At 37.1% G+C, this 18,070-nt stretch overlaps 1 protein-coding gene across 2 annotated transcripts in view; it reads left to right on the plus strand.

Moving 5' to 3' along the window:
- The window catches only part of RASGRP1 (RAS guanyl releasing protein 1), a 42,818-nt gene that overhangs the window by 12,379 nt on the left and 12,369 nt on the right, over positions 1–18,070 (plus strand). For both annotated transcript variants that reach the window (XM_074868163.1, XM_074868164.1), the window contains exons 3-8: positions 6,474–6,579; positions 8,719–8,781; positions 10,619–10,750; positions 11,508–11,661; positions 15,755–15,928; positions 16,660–16,776. In XM_074868163.1, coding sequence (XP_074724264.1) covers positions 6,474–6,579; positions 8,719–8,781; positions 10,619–10,750; positions 11,508–11,661; positions 15,755–15,928; positions 16,660–16,776 — 746 coding nt within the window. The remainder of the gene's footprint in view (positions 1–6,473; positions 6,580–8,718; positions 8,782–10,618; positions 10,751–11,507; positions 11,662–15,754; positions 15,929–16,659; positions 16,777–18,070) is intronic.

Consider the following 18,070-nt stretch of genomic DNA (forward strand, 5'->3'; position numbering starts at 1 on the left):
TCTGGAAAATACTGATTTGTTCTCATTTTAATTTTGGAGTTTTTCCTCCTAAGACTAATTACTTGTGTAAATAAATTTATGTATGACTCAATAGTTACAAGCATGTATGGACAATGAGCCAATTTAAAAAAAAAAAAAAAAAAAAAGCTGTAGTGCAATTCCCTGACTATTTTGGTGCTGTCTGTTAAACATTATAGCATTCTTGTTGCATGAGGGGGAACACCACCATCCTGTATGGAATTAAATGTAAGCTGGAGAGCTCAAGACTCCACCTGCTTTCTGCTGCAGCTAAAATTAAAACAATTGTTCTTTTACCTAATTAGGGTGTCATCTTTGTAAGGACTTTATAATTAAGTTATATCTGAAAGATACTGAGCATTTAAAATAATGATCTGAAATAAAAATTCACTAAGGACAAGTACAAAGTTCTACACTTAGGGTAATCTGTTGTAAAAACAGTACAGTAAAGTCATTGATACGCAGCATTTCTGCAGAAAAGGATCTCAATGTGAAGATGGATTTTAAAACTGAAAATGGTTTGATGATACCGTACCACTGCATAAACTCAAAGGGGATAGACTCAAAGCATGCATAGAGGTGTGTGCTTATATTTTTTTATATATATATTTTATATAGGTACATTTACATACATAAAAACGTGTATGTATATGAAGGTATTATATACGGGACACTAAAACCAATATTCTAACTCTGATTAGTCTACTCCTCTGGAGTACTATATTCAGGTTTGCTTCATAAAGGTGCAAGCTGCAAAGGCTGAAGAAATGCACATCAAAGTTGACCAGAGATCTAGAAAACCTGGCCTCTGAGGGAAAAAAAATGACAAATTTGCTGTTTCCTAGGTCTGAAAAGAGATGAGTGAAGCAATCCTTAAATAGAGAAAATATATTGATAAGGGAAAGAGAATGTTTTTTTCTGTCTGCTGGGGGCCAGGCATAATGGGCTTAAGCTGCCCAGGTTGCCTGAAGTCTTTGATTAGACAGTAGGGAGAAATCTCTAGTGACAGAGGTGCTTAGGTGCTGGAATAAGTCACCTTCAGAGGCTGTGAAATCATCATCGTAGAATTTTAACAACAAATTAAACTGTCTCTGAAGCATACTGGCTTTGAGAAAGCTGATTCTGCACTGGAGCAGAGGAATAGAGTACATTAGCTCCTAGCCCTGATTTCTGCCATCAACTGAGCTTTCAACTGTCATTAAAAAATAAAGGCTATTTCCAACTCAAAAAGTAAACAACTTAGTTTAAGTTGAATCTGCTTGCTGACCCTCGATGATGGTGTCATAACTGATGAATAGGATGGTGGCTTCTTAAGAATCTGATTCTGACCAAAAGTGATCGATTTAATGAAGAGAGTTAAATGACTATGTTACAGGATACCAAATTCCAACGGGGCAATAATAATCTTGTAGTAAGAAGACTACTATGTGTTGCATAAGTTTTAAGCTGAAGGAGAACAGAGTGTTTTCTATTTGTGAAGGGAGGTTCCAGGAAGTATCCATAAAATACTCATGAAATATTTCATTCAATTTTGGTTCCTTCTAGCCATTCTGAGGTTATCTCATAGTACCACACCCTGCATGTGGGGCAGAGACATTGACTTCTGACTGTTTCAGTTCAGTCACTAAACCCTAGCATGTACTCCCACATGTACCTCCATATTTCATACATGTCTGTGTGTTTCATCAAGGTCTTAGAGACCTTAAGAACATTTGTAGCCCCAGTTTTCAAATTACATGCTGCTTTAATAATCCTTGCAGACATTTATAACACCATCCCAATACCATCTTCTTTAAGTCACCAGAAAAAAAAAGACTTAGCAGAAATCTTGAACAATTCTGTGTAGCACATCAATTCAGTGTAGCAACCCACAACTTTCAGCTTTGCGCTTGATAAGACTGCCTGGCAACTGCTTGGTGCTTTCTTGCATTGCATTGGTTTTGGTGCTACTTTTTGATAACCATTGGAAGACTTAAGGGAGTTTACAAGAAGTTATTCATGTTTTAAGTAGCTTAGTCACTGATCACGTGATGTCAGTGCTCTGTGATTCACTTCTGATTCATTTCAAATTGTACGCTAGGTGATAGAGTTGGAACCTGCTTATGAAATAAAGACCTCCTAGACCTAGAAAAGCTGACTTTTCTTTCTTGCAAAATTCAGTTCACTTAAGACATCCTTGGCATTCTTCCTGTTGCCTTATCATTGCACTTATGAGTGGGAAGGTCTTGGTACAACAATCTTGTCTATTGAGCATATTCTTTCTGTTAAGTATATTTACCACAGGCTTGGTGGCCATCAAGACCTGGTGAAAAGCAGGCAGTTTGCTCTTAAAGCCTTGCTTATTGACTTTTGAGTACTTTGATTCTTTCAACTATTCTAGGAACAAGTGATACTTCAGTTTTTTCTAAATCATGTTTACAAGGGAGCCACCAATGGGATCATGCAATAGAGTGGCTGATGGGCAGAATAGGATGTTCTTGCCCTTGTGTGTTCTGAGTCTCTCATATGTAATGGAACTTTTGTAATTGTAGTTTTTAGTGGCTTTGTGCTACTACATAGATAATAAAATAATTAGCCCTAAATGTCTTTGTGCTTTCACTCATGTAGTTAAATACTGGAAAAGTATATTCAACTCTGGCTTTTTTGTTTCTTTCAGAGAATATTTATTAAAATATCTTAGTACTGTAAGGGCATTGCAGGAGGAAAAGCGTGTAACCTGTGGTTATTTGTATTTTGCTGCAATGAAACAGAGCTAAGGCTTATGCAGTATTTTGCAGCTTGCTTGAAGGTAAATTGACTAACTGAAACACACCCATTTCACTTTATTTAGTATTCACTTAGTGGTTTTTGCTCAGCAGGGTGTGTGGTTAGAAACAGGTATACAAACGGAAATGAAAATGAGTCTCAAAGTTTTAAAACAAACTGCTGGAGGCTCGAGAGAATACTGCAGAGGCATTCAGAGACACTCTTGCAACATAGTCAGAAAAGCCCTCTTATTGGCTCCGCCATTTGCACAAAGATAGTTAACCATAACTTTTGTTACTTCCTTACACACAGCTATGTTTAGCAGGTTAGCTCTCCGAAAAGAAGTGACCTAGTGGTCAGAGATGCTAAACACCCAATGACAGTTCTGAAACTGAAACTGAGCTGGAGTCTCTTCTCACCTAAGGCCCATTTTATCCAGTGGATTACTCCATGGATTTTTTTAATTATGATTTTGTGAAATACAAATGAAAGAGGAATCAGACTCAATATTTTTCTTTTTAGTAATGTTTGCTATAACATGGTCTATGCACTTGAAAAGTGCTTCCTTTTAAAATTGGGCAGGAAGATGACATTAAATATTTGATACTGCATGTGTTTGTAAAATTGTGGGCTGCTACAGTTCCATACAGGTTTGCTGTTCAGCGCTGAACCGTACTGGGAACCTTAAGATGTTTCGCTGCATAGTGTTTGTTTTGGTTTTTAAACCATCACTAATATAATGTTTTCTTTGTGGAGGTGAGCCTTTTAGCAGGGTAAGAGAATGGATAGCACAAAACTTAGTAATGCTTTAATGTGTGCAAAATAATTGCATGTTGTAATGAATTCTATCTCTGTTGTGAGATAATTAGTTTGTATCTTGTGAAGCATAAATGCATTTTTATTATGCAAGAAAATACCATAAATGTGTTGACCTGAACTCTAATAGTAGGCAGAACATACTGGTTTTCTCTGCATCTTTGTAAAATGGAAAAGACGCCTTCTAGAGGACAGAAATTCAGTCTGGAACCTGGTACCCAGTGGTACCTGTGTTACGTCATGGTAGAGGATTTTGGAATGCACACAGAGGAGAAACTGCTAGGAGGGAGAGTTATTTGCTGTCTTTGTCAGCTGGAGATGATCTATATTGAGCACTTCTGAAAAGCTGGTGATTTAATTACAGCTGTATATACTTAATAGTATGTGTGCACATAACCATTTGGCTTCCAAGTTAAGCATATATTGAACTGCTTTTCTGATTAAACAAGAGCTGTTGGATGGAGGCTCTGGCAGAACACCAAGTTTTGTAAAATGGATGAAAATTGATACAGGCCTCTCTGCAGGCCTGAAATAATTTTACTCTTCCTGAAGACACTGGAGGAGTACAAAATGCCAAATACTAAGGGCCTTAATAAATATTGATTCCTGATGTCCCAACCTTCCTCTGCAAATTTCTCACTTCTCTGCCTGAATACTTTTGCTGTTTTGCCCTCAGTGCACCTGCTGTAATACCTAGGCAGTTTATATCCCAGAAATATTCTTTAGGTAACGAATGAAATTATGTGAGAACACAAACAAGGAATGCATAAACTTCAGTTCATGCTATCAAACTGAGAACTTTTGTAAGTCAAAAGGCAGCTCAAGAACTTTTAGTTACTTGGGGTCCATACTCTCTCGTTTATGGGGCTGTAGGACAGGCAGACTTTCCCCTTGCCCATATCACTGTAGGTAGAATTGCTCCTTACAATTTAAGTGTAACTACAGAAGGTAGATTCAGAAAATTGTGTCTCGTGTTCAGTGTTGAAGATCACCTGATGCATGAAGTTCTCATTCTGGGCTTAATAGCGCTGAGTGGGTTGCTGCATGTTCACATGGGCTCTGCCATAATTTACTGATGAGGACTTTTGTGCTTCTCTTGCCTGAGAGTCTGGCTGTAGTAAGATAGTTCAAGACTTTTTGTTGTATTACCCACACCAGGTATATGATAACCGGCACATCCTCTACTTTCAGGGCTTCAAACAGTCAACTAAAACAATAACTTTACTTGTAAACTACAGATCTAGGCCATTCTGAGTCATCTTCCTACTAAATTACATCTATTCTGTATGAAATAGAGAGAGCCCGTCTGCCAGCCTGAACTAAATTTGATAGAAAGATAGGAATCTCAGAGAATAGCTTGTGTAGAAGAGAGACATCCAGATTGGTGCCCACATTGGTGTAGGGGCAGCTGTGTGAGCCCAGCAATGGTTTGATTTGATGTCTGACCATTCCACCTGGATTCAGCTACAGCATATATTACTTTTGTGTAGCTGATAGCTTTAAGCACGAGCGAGGAGTTATGGCATTGTTGTGTGGAAGAGAAGGAACAGACTTTCAGGGGAGAGTATAGTGATAAAGGGATGAATAGGACTATTGTGGAACGAAGAACAGAGGAGACAGATCTAGAGGAAATCAGGCTTTATTAGTGCTACTAAAGATCCAATGTATTGTTCAAAAGGGAAGTCCTGGGCTCTAGAGTTCTCTCTTTACATTTGGTACCTTCCTGTAGAAGGGCATGGAAACTCTTGCTCAGTGACTAACATGGATTATATGTTTTGCAAGTGGGCTAAGTTTAATGTTCCTTTTTGGTTTTGTGCAATTTAAAAATGTTTTTTCTTCCCCTCTAGTAATAGATGCCATTTCACATGCTGCAAATCTGCTGTTTTACCTACCTCTTCTATTTTGCCTTATTGTGCATTGCTTCTGTATGTTGTTCCTGTTATTGCTATTTTACATGATAACTACATTTATCCTCATAGAGGACAATGTATTTTAAATTATTCAAATAGGTAAATTTTCTTTTGTCTTTGAAAGTGTGTCTAATTCCAGTTCAAACTGCCTAGGTTCTCTCATGTCAGGCTGTAGAAAACCATCCTCTGTTAATATTTACAGATACTTTCACTGCTGTTTGTTACAGAAATGGAAACTCTTAAAAATGTTCTGCTACATTTGATGTCCTTGATTTTTTCTGAATACGGGGAAAAAAACCCACAAGACCCAGAAGATAGATGTAGTCTAAAAACCTTCTTCAAGTAAAATCCTTGTAATGCATAGTTCAAGGAAATGTGTTAGGACATTTAGGTCCACCACTGGGAGTATGCGTAGGTTAACCTCTGGGCTTCTGCATATGTTACGTCTCATTCCATGCACATCTACATATAGATCCTAACCTGTGCATGTACTTTAGTGTTATGTATGTCAGCTCTACAAAAAAGCCTCACAAACACTTTAAGAATATTGCCATTCTGTTTGATGAGTTCAGTCATGCCACTGACTGACTGGTACGGATCAGTAACTGAATTCTTTTGAGCTGCAATTCATTAATTTGTTTCAAAGGTTATATCATCTGCCTAAAGCTAAGCATTTAAGTGCATTGCTGGGCTGTGATCATTATGTATAATTACCTAGATATTTTGAGTGCTTTTGAGACACAGCTGCTTTTTTGGCTTTTTTTTTTTTTTTTGTTATGTTCTTCCAAGTCCTGGTAGTGAAATACAGTTGTTATATAGCTCTCATCAGAAAAATGATGCACTTCCTAAGTTAGTAAGTTACTGCTGGCTTTGAAATAGCTTAGGTGAACAAGCCTGATTAGAATTAGTATTCTAAAAAGGCCTCTTACAAGTTGTTTACCAAGTTATATCATGATTTCAATAGAAATTTTTTTTTTTTTCCAGATTTAGAAGGAAATGCGTATCAAAACAACCAGCTGCTAAAGATAATTCTGGCCATGCATCAGTTTATCATCTCCTCTGCAGACATGCTCCAGAAACTCATTGATCTATATCCTTTGTAATACTCACCTGCTATTAAGGTAATATTAGATAACTTGACAACTTTGAAATGGGTAAGTAGAAGATATTTAATCTATGGGTGTATTACTGTTCCACTAATTAAACAATATACTTGTTTTTTTACAGTTTTTGGTTGTATAGTGTGTTTTTATTTGGTTTAGGGTTGGGTTTTTTTGTTTGTCTGTTTGGTTTAGTTTACCATCCACAGACAAAAACCATGAAACTCCAACTCAGATTTTAAGTAGGCTAAATCACCCCCCACTGGGCATGGAGGGAATATCTAGCAGGTGTTAGATTAATGTAGGTACCTCAGTTACGTACTGTGAACCTGGACCTAAGTTTCAAATATCTTTCTCTCTCCTGTCCACCATACAAGTAGAAGAGCAAAGAACAAAAATGTGACTTTTGAAAATACTCTGATTGTATAATCTGGAGGTGAAAATTTTCAATAAATATTATTTCTCACTCACACACTCAAACTTACATTACACTGAAATAAATCATAAGCTTTTCGTTACTATTTGTTCCCATTTTGAGGTGACTGCCTGGACTCATACATGTGTGTTTCTGGCTCGTTAAATTTTTCACAGCAAAGCTACTAGATCATGTTGGCAGTATTTTAATTGTGGAATATATTACCTGACTTCTTAGATTTACAGAATGTTTACTCCTAATTAGATGAGCACAGTACAGGAAGCAGACCTGACATGCTAAGAATCTCCAGCCAATGTTGGTACAATTTAATTTAGATAGTCCTTTCTTCCCCCAAACTCTGTATCTTATTGGCTTTTAAAGGCACCATCATTTACAACAGAGCTCTACTGTAGTGTTGGATTCTAACTGTCCCGCTGCTTCTCTAACCACAGTTGTTAGATCAAGTGTGCTAAGCTACAACTGTGGTGTAGTATTGCATTTAACTTAGGCTCATGCACGCTTTGAAAATGGAAGAAAGTAATTGCCTGTGTGTTTCTGAGAAGTAGCATTTTCTACAGTCAGAGAAGCAATTCAAACTTATCAGACTTACATGTTTTGCAAGCTTGGTTTTTGACTCTGTGTATAGATCCCTCTAAAGACATTGAAAGGTAAAGACAGTTTTGAATGGGTCAGATACTCTGGGCTCTTGTATTTTGAAAAACCTTGCAAATGTCCCAGTTTCACCATTTTTGATCCCCTAAATTATGTGAGTGATTTTAGATGGTTATGGATGGTTTGTTAGCCATCTAACTTCAGACATTCAGTTCAGGGCCCTTGAAAATATTCGGGAACTTATTCAGACCTCACTAATTCTATAGTCAACCTAAGTTAAGTACTTAATATAGGTGCTTAAATTGTGGATGGTATGTCCCCTCAGTTGCAGTAGATTTAGGCTGCAGTTAATTTCAATCAGATTGTGGGAGGGTCCACAAGGTATTTTCATTAAATTATGTTTTTTAGTACTGAAAATGTGTGTGTAATCTACAGCAGAAGAATCAAGACGTGCATAATACATTTTCTAAATGGATTTTCCATGTCTTCAAAAAAGATTTGCTACAATATCAAAACATGTTCTGTAGAGCTAATAGACTAAAAATATGTGTGTTTCTTTGCAGTTATGACAGCAAGTCAAATGAAAAATGTTGCGTAGTTAGAAAGGTGAGGTTAGCAAGCGAGAGGCATTTCATGTTTTTTTCTCACATGTAAACAACTAGTTATGTTTAAAAGAAAATAGCATCTTTTTTGGAAAAGCTCCAGTGAATTGTAATTAACTGAAAAGGATTTCTTCATAAAAGCAGTAATTAATAAATTTGGTGTAACTGTTTCAAGATTTAGTGAGATGTGCAAGTGCGTGAGTTTTAGAGATTGTGAGGCATGTTGCAAAGAAACACATGTAGAAAGCAGAATCATTTCACTACTTAACACTACTCACTACTTGGGTGGCTACATCAGTATTACTCATAGTAATCATATTTACAATAAACTGTTGCTGACGATCTTGGGATATACTTTGTATACACTTGTGTAAAACCACAATCTGATATTATGTACCATCAGTTGAAAGATTCCTGTTGTTTACAGGTAGGGAAGTATCAAGCATGTTACATTTCATGTCATATGTGAATGGACATGGTTTTCCTTAACAGTTTTCTACCTATCTTAATGCCTTAGAAAATAAATCTTCAATGCTGTGTGTAAAGATATGCTATTTTGTGAGGTAAGAACATTCTTGCTTAGTAGCTCTTAGTCTGCAGCTATCCATGTACCATACGTAAGAATGCTTTTGCCTATCTTAAGCTGACATTAAAAAGAGAAACAGCTGTACTGCTTCAGCTTTACACAAAAAGGCCCAACTGGCTTTGTGCAGATGCACTGAAGTCAGTGCATTAATTGTTGGGTCATGGTTTTGAACTGAGTCTGTATGAATCTATATCTTAAACATCAGTGAAAACTGACAGTGCTCAGGAATTGGTAGCATTGTGTCTAAGATTATTAGATAGGTCTATTAAAAAAATGAAGTGGGATATTGCAGCTATTTTTATATTAAACAAAACTTCATTGTATTTGGTAGGTAATTCTACTTAGTCACTTGCAATGATCCTGGATCACATTTTTTTTTTTTTTTCAATTAAGTTTAGTAAAGTTTGATATCTCAGTTTAGAGAAAACAGAAGAGAGGAAAAAAAGATGCAACTCTGATAATAGATTAGCATATGATATCTCTTTTTTTACACAAAATGGGAAATAAGTAGTAACAGGAAAGTAAAATTTGTTTTAAATGGTGATGATTTTATTATCTTAAAGCAGGTTATTGGTTAGGTCAGAATGCTTTGGTATTGTAGGTGATCTGGGAACATTTCTGCTTCTAGGCAAATTCATACACACATGCATCCACAAGAATGTGCATTTCCATTTTTCCAACAAGCACAGATTTCTACATGCAGGGGCGTCTGGCTGGGATGGAGTTAACTTTCTTCATAGCAGCCCCTATGATGCTGTGCTTTACAGGGGAGAGTAAAACACAGCAACGTTTTAGCTGTTGCTGAACAGTGATTGCAGAGCGTCGAGACTTTGTTTCTCATTCAGCCTCCCCAGAGTGTAGGCTGTGGGTGAGCTTGAGATTGGGAGGGGACATAGCTGGGCCAGCTGACACGGATTGACCAAAGGGGTGTTCCACGCCACACAGCAGTGTGCTCAGCAATAAAAACTTGGGGGGTAGTCGTTCCAGAGTCGCTGTTGCTCAGATACTGGCTGGGCATCTTGTGGGAGATGGTGAGTGTTGCCTTTCAATCACTGGTTTGTTTGGTTGCATTTTTTCTTTCATTCAGTTATTAAACTGTCTTTATCTTGACCCACGTATTTTTCCAGCTTTTGCCCTTCCTATTCCCTCCCCCGTGTTGCTGTGGGGGGTAGGAGGGAGCAAGCACCTGGGTGGGTACTTGGTTGCTGGCCAAGGTCAACCTACCACAATGGGTGACATGTCACATACAGGAATTGAAATATAAAATATATGACTGAGACCATTTAAATGCCCAGCATAGAGAAGTGTAGTTCTCTGAAAATATTTTGTGCATGTGAGACTGAATCACCTGTAAACTATTAAATATATTTAATTTGTAAATTTTTCTTCAGTTAATAGATAAAATTCTGACCAGCATGGTACATTTTTTTGATGTCCAGACCAAATAATTTCAAGTTTTAAAGGAATATGTAAAATTATTTATAAGTTCATGAAGAAAAAATCAGCATGCATATTATCTATATTTAATATGAAACTAGAAATTTTAATATTGAATTTATTGCAAACCTATATGTAGTATAGTGCTATACAGCATTAAGCCTGGTAGTTGCTAATTTTTTTTTAATTTTGAAATTTTGATTTTTGATAAAATCAAGGTAACCTAGCAAAAGCATCTAAAAGCAAGATTTATCACCTGAAGTTGGTCAGGAATAAATACAACTCATAAACAGGAGCAAAACTGTCTCAATTTCAGCCTTATTGATGTTAGAACAAAACCTTTATTTTTGTATTTGTGTATTTTCAATGTGCAATAGGTATTGGATTACAGAATTCTGGGTTATGTTCAAAATGGACTCTAAACTATCCACAACTATGGAGGAATTTCAAGAACTGGTTAAAGCTAACGGTGAAGAGTTACACTGTCGTCTAATTGACACATCTCAAATGTGAGTGCTGAATTCTCAATATGCTCAGAAAACAAACTTTTGCTCTGAATTTCTTTTATTCAAGCGTAATGACTCTCCAGTATATCAGGATAATGGTCCTATAGTGGGTTAATTTTGATAAGTCATATGTTATCTATCCTTAGAAGAGTTTATACATCATTATTCATTAAATAAATCCCACAGCTATACAGCACATGAGTTTTTTTCTTGGGAAGAGAACCTTGTTATATGAGAGGAAGATACTTGTGTGGAACTGTATAACTGTCAATTCGTACTTTGGTTGGAAATGCACAGGCAAAGCAGAGCAGAGTTTAGCATACATTTTATATCTGGTTAGGAATTTAGTTCTTCAAATCCAATTAAATTTCATTACTTAATGGTCAAATAGCATAGGGGGAACATACTCAGAGGCTGGTCAAGGAAATCTTAAGAATTCTTAAAAGGAGGAGCACTGGACGTGTTCAGTGAAGACAAAGTTATGGATAGAATTCTGGAAGTGCAATATATAATCTCATGCTGTTCAGTAATATAGTTGTATTGTACTTATGTGCTACATCCGTATAATAAAAACTAACAATAATGTTTTGTCATGTAATCGTTAATGCATGAAAGGCGCTTACTGGTTAGAAATTCAAATATTTCATTTTTTATTGCAGTAAGGCATGGAAACAATGTTACTTTTGTATTGGGGAGAGAGTAAAAGTTTGCTCTTCAGAAAATAACTCAGGGTAATTCTGTTTTAAAATTTGTTTAAAAGAAATTCTAGGGATTGGTCTAGAAAGCTGACACAGCGTGTGAAGGCCAACACCAGTAAGAAACGGAAAGTCTCACTTCTTTTTGATCACCTTGAGCCAGAAGAGCTGTCAGATCACCTTACCTATCTTGAGTTTAAGTCTTTCAGAAGAATATCAGTAAGTGATGTTTGTTTGTTTGTTTGTTTGTTTGAAACAATGATTGGAAGGACATAGAAAAGATCACAGAATCACAGAATCATCTAGGCTGGAAAAGACCTTGAAGATCATCCAGTCCAACCATTAACCTAACATTGACAGTTCCCAACTACACCATATCCCTCAGCGCTATGTCAACCTGACTCTTAAACACCTCCAGGGATGGGGACTCCATCACCTCCCTGGGCAGCCCATTCCAACGCCTAACAACCTGTTCTGTAAAGAAATGCTTCCTAATATCCAGTCTAAACCTTCCCTGGCGCAACTTGAGGCCATTCCCTCTTGTCCTATCACTTGTTACTTGGTTAAAGAGACTCATCCCTGTCTCTCAGCAACCTCCTTTCAGGTAGTTGCAAAGGGCGATGAGGTCTCCCCTCAGCCTCCTCTTCTCCAGACTAAACAACCCCAGTTCCCTCAGCCTCTCCTCGTACGACATGTGCTCCAGACCCTTCACCAGCTTCGTTGCCCTTCTTTGGACATGCTTGAGTAATTCAATGTCCTTTTTGTAGTGAGGGGCCCAAAACTGAACACAGTAATCGAGGTGCGGCCTCACCAGTGCTGAGTACAGGGGTAAGATCACTTCCCTGTCCCTGCTGGCCACGCTATTTCTGATACAAGCCAGGATACCATTGGCGTTCTTGGCCAGCTGGGCACACTGCTGGCTCATGTTCAGCCGGCTGTCAATCAACACCCCCAGGTCCCTCTCTGACTGGCAGCTCTCCAGCCACTCCTCCCCAAGCCTGTAGCGCTGCTGGGGGTTGTTGTGGCCCAAGTGCAGCACCTGGCATTTGGCCTTATTGAAACTCCTACAGTTGGCCTTAGCCCATCGCTCCAGCCTGCCCAGATCTCTCTGCAGAGCCTCCCTACCCTTGAGCCGATCGACACTCCCACCCAACTTGGTGTCATCTGCAAACTTACTAAGGGTGTACTCGATGGGAAAGGGGTAGTATTACAAGAGTAGCTCTGCAGTGCAAGCTGTTGAACAAGCTGAGTCTGTGCCCAGACTCTTTGTGTTTTACCATTGTTGACGGTGGACAGTGATACTTATTCTGAGTTCATACCCTTTTGCTTCAGTCATTTGAGGGAGGGTGGGTGAACCTTTTAAGCAACTGCTGAACAGAGTCAGGGCAAGGTCAGTTGGAAGGAAGAGAAGTAAACCATTTGATCTGCTTCTAAATAATCTCTTTTTGTTAGAACAAGCAGTGTCATTGGGCACAGGAACAAGCAGCCTTCTTTGACTCAAATCTGTAATCAGGATGAAATCGGATGAAGGCAACTTGGAATATTCTCCTAGAATACTAACCTTCTGTGGCTGTAGGAAACAGTGCAGCATTCTTGTGCAGTGACTAATGGACTGTCTGTACAGAAGATGTCCACTGGACTCTGCTTGCCAATTTTGATTGTGCATAACAAAATAAAGACTAGGTATGAGAAAGCACCCGAGAAAAAGCATTTTTTTTTAATTTGAGGGGGGTTTAAAATATTTTATTAGACAAGCTTTCAAGGATACAAACAATTCTTAAGGATTTATCTCTTTTATATTTTCTTTCATTTGATGTGTTTTCTCAGCTATGTTGGTAGCTGATAAGATGTTAAGTTCCCTGTGTGCCTGGACTTCACTTGCATCCTTGTATGCTACAACAAAACTTCTATTCAAACCTGATAAAGTTCACACATGGAAAAGAAAAGTGAACGTTAGAGACCAAAATCTAAGATGGTTGCAAAGTCAATGTGATGATAACAGTGAAAGCAAAGTGGTCTTTTTAGGGATTTTTGTTTGTTTTGTTTTTTTAAACACTACAATTTGAAGATGAAGTCTTGTAAGGAAAGGGGCTCTCAATAGACTGTGGAAGATTTCAGTCGTGTGTTAGTGTACTTTATTTTGAGCTGATAGCACACAACTCTTCAAGTTTTGTGTTAAATTCAAAAAGCCATAGAACCGAAGTTATGCACAGATTGCTGCCTGTAGGCAGTAATAATATACAAAGTTTATATAACCCTTGACATTTTCAAGCTCTGTGCAGACATAAAGTAGTTAATGGTTAATGAACATAACAAGTATGATTGCAGTCAGCATGTGTCATAGAGTTCTAACAGTTACATACTTGTATACCTTTTACATGCAGGGTACCTGCATATGTTTTGGTATAAATTGAGTTTACCAAGACCTCAGATCAGAAAATAATGTGTAATTAATAAATAGCTATATTCATTAACTCTTGCAGAATGTGTCCATGATATGCTAAGCCACAGAATCTTTTTGTTATTCTAACATGGGAGAAAGGCTGCAAATAACCTGCTCTGTTATCAGTCACTGGAATAACTATTCATAGGTTTGGTCATTTGAAAGTCAGAAAGGAATACTTGATCCCCTGAACATATACAGCACACAGCAAAATCTTCCATGAGACACCATGTGTCTTGCAGCAAGGAAGAATGCAGGGAGTGGTGTTCACAGAGTAATGACTGCAGGTATACTGGTGTTTGGCAACCATTTTCATTTATAGTTATAAAATACAGGAGGCTACACTCTTTTGTAAGAATCTGGATTCTGCTTTCCTGTTGAGGCTCCTAAGTTAGTCATTGCAATACTAGACTCTTGCATTATTTAAGTACCTGAACTTCTTTATTGCATCTGCCACTAACAATCTTGTTACAGCTGACCTCTTTAATAAATTCTTGCACCAAAATTATTTTGAAACTTTAAGTAGTATGTTAGATATAAATAAGTTCAGCATTTTTAAAAAAATATTTTTTGAAGGAGAGAGCTGCTGAGAACAAAATATAAACTAATCAAAGTGATTCATAATTGTACTGAAACTGCTATGAAGTCCATAATTATGTAGTCAGATATTGAAAAATTATCTAATTATATAGACTAGTTGCTTAAATTTCAAGATCCAGCCAAATCTGGCTGGGATTCAAAATTCAAATAATAATTGTAAGTAAGTTCTATGTAATCTCAGAGACAGCTCTACTTATTACTGTTAATGTTTCTTCCATTTTTAGTTTAATAAGAGGACAAATCCAGAGATGTCCTCTGTCATGTCTGCTTTTTAAAGTGTTAATAGTTCTAATTAAATGGATGGAAAAAGAGTTAAAAAGTGGAGAGAAAGTGAGAGAGGGAGAGCAAGAAACAAACAGCAGCCTGACAATTTATGACCTTTTCTTAAGGATCAGTGCCATTCAGCATACTCCTGTGGCCTTAAGAAAAGAATATGTGTCTATTACAGCTATGAATGTTTTCAGTAAAATGTTAGTATTAGGGTCATAGTAAAGAATGAATGTATAAATCCTGCGTCACATCTTCTGATGATTCAAATTCTTGTGTATTGTTGTTAATGGATAAATCAAGAGAATGGATAAACATTGCATCAACAAAACCAAATGATTGCTTCTCTTAGATCTTAATAGGAGGAATGGCTTAAAATAAATCTGTTTGTCGCATACAGGTGTCTACTGAACAATTTTAATCACTTTGGTTAAATAAGAGAGTCTTAACAAGCTGTATTAAAAATATTAAGAAATCTGTAACACTCATTCTTAATGGTCTTAGTTTTATATTAATCTCATTAAACTTGCTTTTTATATTAGTGTAGCTGAATTCAGAAGTGTGCCCTAGCTACGTAAACTGAACATTTAACTTTCTTAAACTATCAACTGGGTTACTAGATTACACTTTAAATTCAGTTTAACCTTCCCTGTAGAAGCCTAGATTCAATGAACCTGTGGAGCCATTGAAGCTGGGAGGAAAGCCCCAACTCTACTCATCCTAGGGTTTATAAGAGCCAAGGGTCCTGGGATATACATGGTGCAGTGATGTGATACAAATTATGGCAAAAGATGCTTTCAGTTAATTCAAATAGTTGAAGCCACCTTCTTTGAACTGAACAAAGCTTTGATAAAGGACAGATTCCAGTCTTCTGGATATTTAAGGTGTACAATGCATATTGCATATTTAATTTGAAAAGCAGACTTGTATCTGCACACAGATCACGAGGTATATGAAACTGTAGATAAGTTTTCATTTACACTTTTCTTTGGTTATTTTAAGTTCTCAGATTATCAGAACTACATTGTGAATAGTTGTGTGAAGGAGAATCCAACAATGGAAAGATCGATTGCTCTTTGCAATGGTATCTCTCAGTGGGTGCAGCTAATGGTTCTCAGCAGACCAACACCACAGCTTCGGGCTGAAGTGTTCATCAAGTTCATTCATGTGGCACAGGTCAGTTAAATTTTGACATGTGTGGTGTTTATTTTGTCTTTCCCTGATACAGCCCTTTAGTTGCTCTTCCTGTGCTACTACTGAAGGGTCAGCTAGGAGTGTTGGCACTAGTCTCCTGGTTCATACATACAGCACCGCTATTTGTGTATGCTGTGGTTTCATACAAAGTATTCAGATATTACAGTGTCATGGCACCATGACTTTCTCATATCCATTCTGAAGAAACTGTTTTCACTGAAAAACTAGACTTGCTTTTGAATCAGCTGGTGAGATTCCAAGCTGTGACTGTGTACCTTTCCAAAGCATGAACTACTATCATGCCTTTGGCCGTTAATTAGAAGCATTTCTACCAGATACACGTTACTGGATAGAAGCAGAGTTATGGTCCTATAAGTATTCTTTGCATGCTAATTCAACTGCAGTCATAACCAAGATAATAGGCAGTGTTTCCTGGTTGTGGTAGACTGTGGGAAGAGGGAAAAGTACTGAGGAAGTAGTTTGAAGACTTCCTGTATCTGTAGAATTAGTGTTTGATTTAATAACAGTAGAAGTACGTTCCACCCAGTAAAATTACAATTCATTACTAAAATGAGTGAAGTCAAATGGATAGCAGCATAAAACTTGTAAGACTTCAGAGGAAGACAATAGAGGAAATGTAGAATTTGGATGTGCATATTGAACGATTTGAACTTTTAAATAATAAATACTTATTTTTTTGTATGTCAACACAGAAGCTTCACCAGCTGCAGAATTTCAATACATTAATGGCAGTGATAGGAGGTCTCTGCCACAGTTCCATTTCCAGACTCAAGGAAACAAGCTCATGTGTTCCTCATGATGTAATTAAGGTTGGTATTGCTCCTCTAAGTTTTACAAATAGGATAGCCTTTAACTTTTTTGTTATTGCACACACAAAACCCAACCTTACTTCAGTGGATAAGATGGAGAGAAAGACAAAAAGAAAAAAGAAGACTTCCTTTAGTTTTGGAAGGTTTTTCTTTGTCATTTCATCTCTATAGCACCAGTTACTCCTACACTTCCAACCCCAGCTTTCTTGAAGATTTGTATAGCTTCTCTAAAGTTTCTCTTAATACTCAGATGTGACAAGCTGCATTTTCATTTGTATGCAGTAGTACAGAATGGCATTCAAACACAAAAGCAGAGAATTGGATCCTAGAACACTTGAGAACAAAACTATTGTCAGCCATAGCAACAGTGACCATCCTGAGTCTGTGAAACGCTAGCACAAGAGCTCTGCACTTTGAGTTCAAAACTGAAAGGACTGGTTTTGTTCATCTGATTTTTTCCTTATGACAGATTTTATCTACTTCAGACTTGAACAATCTTAGCCCTAATACACACACATTATAATACAGTGGAATGTTAGGAATCAGTTGTAATTTCCAATTAAATTCTTGTGAAATACAGGTGGATGTATTTTTTTGCTGAGATTCCAGCTACTAAAACTGCGAAGGAAAGCATATTTTTTTGCAATAAAATGGCTTCTTAAGAGACAACTTCTTAAGAGACTAATATGCTTTATTTTATTTTGTTTGGGGCCTGAAATATTTCGTATAGGTATCCAATGAACTTGTTTTGATCACAGTATGATCAGCTTGAATGAACAGTGCATGCCTGAAATAGAGACCAGAAGTATGACCTCCCCCTGATAATGGTTGCAGCTCTCAGGATCTATAAAACCAGTTAGCAAGCTTATTTTAGAAGCATGTTGTTTTACAAATTTTGTCATTATGAGGAGTGGACTGCATATGTGTCCATCATTTGAATAACTTTTTGCATCAAGAAATTGTAAACCAGCGCTAATAGAAAGCAGGTAAATAAAGGCTGGTAATTCATGACTTGAGAACACACTTCAAAATCTAACTATAAGAGTTTGTGAAGGTTAAAAATTAAGCAGTTAGGGACTTCCACAAGAAAACATTGGTCCATTGATTTTATAATGTTAAGAGTCAGCTTTGTACCTGTATAGTTTTAAACAAGGGAAATATTTATACTGCTAGACTTAAGATTCATTTGGCTTTTACAAGTCCAATATATTGTTTCCTCTTCATTTCCATGCAAAAATGTTTTCTTAAAAACACAGATGTGCCACCTTGAACTGTAGTGGGAGTTCTGGTCACG

The sequence above is a fragment of the Strix uralensis genome, chromosome 4 (genome assembly GCF_047716275.1).
Source record: "Strix uralensis isolate ZFMK-TIS-50842 chromosome 4, bStrUra1, whole genome shotgun sequence".
Taxonomy (NCBI): domain Eukaryota; kingdom Metazoa; phylum Chordata; class Aves; order Strigiformes; family Strigidae; genus Strix; species Strix uralensis.